The sequence below is a fragment of the Cryptomeria japonica genome, chromosome 5 (genome assembly GCF_030272615.1).
Source record: "Cryptomeria japonica chromosome 5, Sugi_1.0, whole genome shotgun sequence".
Lineage (NCBI taxonomy): Eukaryota > Viridiplantae > Streptophyta > Pinopsida > Cupressales > Cupressaceae > Cryptomeria > Cryptomeria japonica.
In genome coordinates, this window is record NC_081409.1 from 856,096,396 (window position 1) to 856,104,356 (window position 7,961).

Sequence of the window (7,961 nt, forward strand, 5' to 3'; positions counted from 1 at the left end):
CATCTTATCCTTGTTTAGTATGATGGTTGATATTATGTCATGGTATAACCTTGATTACCAGTTTAGAGTTTTGGCATTATATGGCTATTTGATATGTTCATATGGAGCATTTTATCTCTTTAGAGGAGATGGTTAGATCATGATGTAATTTTTATGTTTTTGATTCTATGGTTGGATTTTTGACATTAATCTTGGTAGTTCTCTTTTTATTGGGTACATGATAGTTTCTTTGATTACTTCATGGAGGTGCTATGTTGCATAATTTGGATTTTTGCTTGTATTGATTAGTTATATGTACTCATGGATATATGGAGACATAGGTGATGTTGATATTCTCTTGTGATTAGAGAAATTCCTTGAGAAGGTTGGTAGTTTCAATAGGAAAACCAGGGAGTATTTACTTGGTATGTACTTGAGAGGAGATTGTTCTTAGTGAGAGTAATGATTACTTGGATAGCTAGATGAGTATTCTTATTCCCCACTCTTGGACTACTTGATAGTTTAATACTTGAAAGGTATTTCCCATGATCCTTTCAAGTGTATTATATTTATAATTATCATTCATAGACATAGATCATGAGCTATTAAAAAAGGGTTAGTTCTAGAGGATTTAGTTTGAGATATTTTTTGCATTGGTTATCTCCTTGTGTATTTTAAGTTCTTATTATGATAGCATTCATTGATTATTGATTTAGGGAGATGGTTTATTGGGATTATTCTCTAGGATTGAGATTGTACAATGATTTTGTCTTCTTGGTTATGAGGCTTACATCCATGTTGATTACATGATATATATGTTTGTTTGGTCGAATATATTGAACACATTTGGGAGTTGTTATGGATTTTCATTTGGGGTTTTTAGAGGATATCATATATAACATAGTTGGCATTAAGAGTTGTATGTAGAAGGACACGATACAAGTTTTCATTTCTAGTGTTTCTCTCTATAGTCTTGGTGATCTTCCTCGATGTTAAGTTTCACATTACATTGGATTTGAGGTTGTTTGGAGCTACGTGTTCACTAGTTTATGTTCATATGGGAGATGACATGGGAGGTTACTTTATCACTTTTCTTTTATTGATTGTGGAGAAAATGGGTGAGTTATGAAGACAATGTTAAACGTTGTACTTATAGTTTATTGGTTTACAAGTTATACATATTGTTGTGGTTGTTCCTTGATACTACATGGTTATGATTATACTTTCTATTAGATTCTATTAGTGGATTAATTTAAGATTTGATGTTGCCTATGCCATGGGATTTTATAGGTGTGTATGTGATAGTTATTACACTTTGAGCTAGTACTTGCATCTTATGGATTATTTGATGATGACTTGAGCTTGAATTTATGTGTCTATATAATTTGGAGGTATGGATAGTTGGATGTGTTAGCACTTGTTGTGGGGACTATTTCAGCTATGGTTATTGATTCTTGATAGCCATCAATGCATTTTGTACATTTTGGGAAGTATTTAATTTTGGGATATTAGTTAAGGAAGGACTTATCATTTATTGCAACAGATTGTGTGGTTTTCTCTTTGGATGGCCACTTCTATGTCAAGTGGTAGTGGAATGGTGGAGGGTGAGAGCATTCATGTATGACATGGTGGTCACTTTGTTTCTTGTTGCAGGTATCTTGATAGAGCACATGGAGCACTTTGATTCTATGATGGTTTATGTGGCTAAAGGGATTGTTCCCTTGTTGATGATGTGGTTTCTTATTGCCCATTATGAAATCCATTCAACAAGTGTGAGAATGTTGGTAAAGTAGGTGTTGTACACCTTGCATAATAATGTTTACTAGTGTAATATTTATTTGTTATGTGAGTTGCACATGGACATGTAAAGTGTAGATATTCCCTTGGAATATTCTTGGGTTCACTTGGTGAGTTGTATTATAACATTGGTATATATTATATAATAATCACCTAATATTTGGGAAAGTAAACTAATAAAGTACCCAATATTAAATGTGGGATCAATGCAGGGTTATCCAATGGTATTAGCGCATGATTTTGATGTAATACCGTTTGGGTATTTTGTGGGTTCTTGTGACTATAAAAGAAACCACAAAGATAGTTGTTTGAGTGATCCAGGTTAGCATTTGTGGAGGTTCAAAGCATGGCATGGGATGTGTGGATAAATGCTTGTTCACATTGAGTTCTTGTTGATGGCTAGGGTTTTGAAAGGTTTCTTGGTTGCATTTTTAATGTTGTAGATGATAGATGCTTGTAGAAGCTACGCTTTTCCCTCGCGAGGGTTTTCCATGGGTATATCTTCTGCCCTCTTTGATGGGTATGTTTTCTCTTATTTGCATATGAATTCTAAGGTTTTATTTTCTTGATTTCTCAATTGGGTTATGTAGAAATTGTCATATGTATGACTTCAAGTTTTCTTTAAAAATATGTCTTTCTTTTTCATGCTTTTTAAAACTTTAAAAATTTGTGCTTAAGTTTGCTACAAGAACTAGCAATCCATTTTTGGACTTTATTATAGATATACATCCAAAAGGGACTAAAAGGTGGGAAAAGAGGGGACACATGCCTAGCATTCATCGTGCCATGATACTAACATCAAATAAATGTTTGTTTAATATTCTCTTCTCCTAGAAATAAATATCATCACCTTAGAAAATTTTAAATTCTCAAAAAATTCAACTTGATTGAAGTTAAAATATTTGAAGCAATATTAAATAATCTCTACAATGATTTTCATGCCAATATATGTGAATATAATAAAATATTTCATCTACTTATGAATTGCGAGTAAACTTCTATGTTAGCCATTAGATTTGACGAAATTGAACATTGTGGATGAGGATTATTTTGTGGACAACAGGAGAGTGATTGGCCATCCATGAACTTAATGCCACTATTTGAAGAAGGAACTAGCTAATAAAATATTTTCATTGTCGGTATAGAAGAGGTTTCCATTTGCGAGAGGACCCTATGTCATATCAGCCTACCATGAAGGATATGTGTGCAAAGTGTATAGATCCCTATGTAAAGTCATTTGACCTATTATTTTTCTAATTTTTTTTTTTTTTGAAAAAAACAATATTTTAGAAGCTTCTTGTTAATGATTTATTATTTAAATATTTTTAGAAAAGAAAATATAAAAACCAAGACAATTTTCTTAGAATTGTGCACTTGCATGCAAAACTAAAAATGGTAGCTAATGTTGAGACATGGACCAGCTAGGACTCGAACCTAGGACCTTCCATAAACTGCTGGAGTGCTCTACCACTAAGCTTCTGGCCCCTGTTGGACCAGTCCATCATCGGTTCGAGTGTGGCTTATTTCCAACACCAACACCCCCTCTTAAGCCACACTTCTCGTGTGCTTGGAGCTCCTAGCCTGGACCTAGCTCTGATACCATGTTGAGACATGGACAAACTAGGACTTGAACCTAGGACCTTCCATACGCTGTTGGAGTGCTCTACCATTGAGCTACTGGCCCCTCTTGGACCATTCCATCGTCGGTTCGAGTGTGGCTTATTTCCAACACCAACAACTAAATGTGCAAAAATCCCTATTTCTGTGATCATGAAGTTCAATTATTTTTTCTTTATTTTCAACATTTTTTATTTGAGCATAACCTGGGTACTAGAACCTTTTTTTTTTGGTCATCTGAATCTAGAAGTTATGTCCATCTTCTTTAGTGTTTGAACATTTAGATCGACACTATTTTGTTTTTCTGTTTGAACATTTACTTTTCTAGTATGGTTGAGACTCCTCATATAATTTGAAATAGACATTCATTTTAGAATTCATATGAGCCTTAAAGTGAGCAAAATTTAATATTCAAATTTCTATACCCTTGTCAATATCCTATTCTAATAGAATGTCTTAATATAATGTTACACAACAATGAGTGTCACACTCTTTGTGCTAGGTTTCATTTATTGATCCTTATCTATCATATTTTCTATCACATTTACGCATTTCCATGGAAGTTATACCTTATCTTCATGCCATTTATGCGCATTTCCATGCATTTGTTTAATTAGTAGCTCAAACTTTCTTCCATTTTTTCTTGATCCCAAAAGTTTACATACCCTATGCTGGTGCAATCTTGTGGCATATGGATTCAATTTTTAGTATTACGGATTTCCCCAAATGCAAAATTTTAGATTTTAATTTTGTACCTTCTACCTTTTTCCACTAGTCACCATGAGTTGACTTTGCATGCATTTGTGTGACAACTCATTATGTCTTACGATTTAAATTTAGTCATTTGTGAAATTAATTCATATGATTGGACAAGGAGCATTTGAAAAAAAATATTTGGAGCTTCAAATAGATATATCTACATCAAACTTGAAACATGTTTGTATCCTAGTCACCAACATGCATAAGAATGTTGTCTCCAATTTTCATCTAAGGCTCTAAAACCAACACATAAAGAGAACTCGATGGATAGAACTTGACCCTTGTAATTTGACAACTTCCTTAAAACATGTTTAAATATCGCTAATCCTTAAACATTGATAAATAATTATAAAAAACTATGACTAAATCAACACAATCTTCAATCTACCAAATCAACCATTCAGATTACAATTTCGTGCACAAGACCATTTCCTCCTTAGGATTAGTGTAAACAAAATCTAAATCTATTATTATTCCAAAACAACAGGCTGATCAAAATCATCATTAGTTTATCTGAAGAAGAGATCTTATTCTTTTACAATAAATATGTTTACTGTCTTTCCTTCGAACTCCAAGTTAAAATGAAGTTTGCTACTTTGAACTCTATTAAACGGTTGGTGGGCCCTCTCAATGTCACATCATTATCGGATATGAACTTCTGTGGCGATCCAAATTCTCCGATTTTAATTGACATTTAAATGTATATACATTTCATAATAAGTAATAACCCTTAAATTATATTCATTTATTTACACGTGAAAAATCGGAATGACAATCAGATGCTTTGAACATGAGTTCCCGTATGCACGGCCTGAGGAATAGGAGGCTGTGCAAATTTCATTGCACAGATAGAGGCTAATCTTTTGTCAAACGATATGTCGTTGTATGATTCTGCATAGTTGCAATGGGGTAGTTGCAACTGTTTTCCTCAAATACAGAGGCTATATACTATTTATGAACTAAGAGCCCTAATATAAAGTTGTGGACTGAAAGAGCTTTTCTCCAACAGCTCTTGACTTTTAGCTGTCCAATTTCACCTGGCAGATTTCCATGACGATCCTTTCTTTGTCCATTGTATTAGCAATGGTTTTCTTTTTTGTTTCCTTTCAGACTTCCTTGTCAACATCCCAATACAATGTAATCGATGAGTGCTGGAGAAGCGATCCCAATTGGGAACACAACAGAATGAAGCTTGCAGATTGTGCTGCGGGCTTTGGAAGCCGAGCCAATGGAGGCAAAGGAGGAAGGATTTACACTGTCACAAGCTCTGACGACAACCCTGCAAATCCAGAGCCCGGGACACTGAGACATGCATCAACCCTTCGTGGGGCAGTGTGGATAATATTTGCCAGGGATATGCAGATACAACTTAAGTTGCCCCTGTTTGTTTCAAGCCACACGACAATTGATGGAAGGGGTGCGAGTGTCACCATCAGTAACGGGGCCTGCATTCGTGTGTCGAATGTAAGGCACATTATAATTCATGGATTGACCATCCATGACTGTTGGGAAAGCTCCCCCGGTCACGTTCTGATTTCAAAAGCCAGAGGGGTGGTGAACATATACCAACAAGATGGTGATGCAATATCTATTGAGAGTTCCAGGGATGTTTGGATTGATCATAACACTCTGTCTCATTGTGCGGATGGGCTGGTAGACGTGACTCTTGGTTCAGCCGCCATCACTGTCTCTAACAACCGGTTTTTCAGTCATAACGAGGTGAGTAACAAAAACCCTAAAAAGCATGTACCATTCACTTTGGTTAATCTGGAATCACATTTATATGGGAGTTCTATTTGAGAAGGAAGGGTGATTATGGATGCAAGTCGAAGCTTAAGACTGTATTGTTTAACTTTGTCTGTAAGATTTGAATTATATTTGTTTGTTGTTATATAGAGTATTTTGGATTGTTACTTGATTAATGTCATTTGGGTTCTACTTAAGAAGTTAGGGTGATTATGAATGAGTCATCTGAATGAGTCATCTAAACAAATCAAAGCTTGATTCTAGTTACATTTATTTGTAAATTTATTTGTAATTAAGTAAAATCTTTTTGAATGCCACTTTGATTAAAGAGGTCTTATATAATTGTTGATCTAAAGATTCTAGTTATATTTATTTATTATTAAGTAAAATCTTTTTGAACGTCACTTGACTTAATGGTTGTAATATATAATGGTTGATTGATTGCACTTTTTATATATATATATATATAATTGACTGGTTTTAAATATCAGGCCTTTAAGAACGCATGTGATGTCATGTTTAAGTTCACCTTAAGCAATTGAAGATTTCCTATTTTATCATGTATAGATTGGTAACATTATAGTTCTTTGTATTCCAAATTGCAGGTGATGTTATTAGGTAATAGTGATTCAGATCTAGTTGATAAACACATGAGGGTGACAGTTGCCTTCAATCATTTTGGACCTGGACTCATGCAACGAATGCCAAGGTAATTTGAATGCTTTTACTACTTCCAATGTTGGTAAAAAATAGAATTAAAATGAAAAATTTAACCATCAATTTGTTGATATGAACATTACAGAGCTAGATTAGGATATGTACATGTAGTGAATAACTACTATGAACCATGGGGAATATACGCTATTGGAGGAACTTCGAATCCCACCATCTTGAGCCAAGCGAATGTGTTTGTTGCTCCAGATGACTATACAAAGAAGCAAGTCACACAGCACAAGGACAATTCATATTCTTCTAGCGTGTGGAGATCCAAGCGAGATTTATTTTTAAAGGGAGCATACTTTGAGCAGTCAGGTGAAGGGAAAAAAATCCCAATGTATAGAAGAGGAGAAAGATTTCGAGTTGAAAAGGCCAAATTTGTACCAGTTTTGACGAAGGATGCAGGGGCTTTATTATGTGTACGAAATAGGCCTTGCTAGTCATATTTTATTTTTGTTGTAACACTTTTTTCTTATCAAACATGCCTGATTAACTGCATGTTTGACATTTGAAAGTTTCTACAAGATGCTCACTTCAATCCGCATCAATTGTAATTTTGGTCACAGTATCAAATTGAATTATGATTAAATCGCCACCTAGCATTGTTCTAGTGGTAACATATATAGAACTATTTAATGTGTTTCTTTTGTGAGAATGTCTTTAACAGATGTACAATGAAAGGTACAATCTTATGAGAGGTTTTCTTTGTTTCACTAAATCATTTATTTATTCTTATTATCACACATTTTCATACATTTATTTTACATTATCAATATATTTATACATTTTCATACCTTCACCAATATTTTTAATTATTTATATTCATTTGAACATATCATCTAACTATTTCCACATCCTAGACCATTTGAATTCAATCCTTGTTGAATCGTGATAATTACAGTTGTATTTATAGGAAATGATCACATTCTCTTATATTCTATCATCCTCTATCATTCTCGAAGCATTAGATTATTCAATACTTTAATAGTTCATGTTGATCATTAACACTCTTTTTTTAGCATTAACCTAGGAGAACATGTTGCCTTATGTCATGTCATCAATCACCTAAATATATTTATGAATGATACCAATTTTTATAGTAAAGAAAATAGTAGAGTATAGAAGGGTCAAATTAATTAACAATAGTGCATGTACATTATCATAGAGAAGAGTGTGTGTATATATGTAGCCCATAGTTATTGGTGGAGGGAAAGTTTATTTTCCTCCATATTTTGATTAGCATTGTTGATCTTACATGATTTAATCTTTCTCTTAGATTTTCACACTTCATATTCTAGTCTTGCTAAAATTTGTACTTCACATGATTTAATCTCTCTTATATTTTT

At 33.7% G+C, this 7,961-nt stretch overlaps 1 protein-coding gene across 1 annotated transcript; it reads left to right on the plus strand.

Moving 5' to 3' along the window:
* Window positions 1-5,235: 5,235 nt before the first annotated feature.
* On the plus strand, window positions 5,236-7,055 carry LOC131035296 (pectate lyase 1-like). Its single transcript, XM_057966972.1, has 3 exons — window positions 5,236-5,871; window positions 6,504-6,607; window positions 6,701-7,055. The coding sequence occupies exons 1-3, from the start codon at window positions 5,236-5,238 to the stop codon at window positions 7,053-7,055; spliced, it is 1,095 nt and encodes a 364-aa protein (XP_057822955.1).
* The last annotated feature ends 906 nt before the right edge of the window (window positions 7,056-7,961 follow it).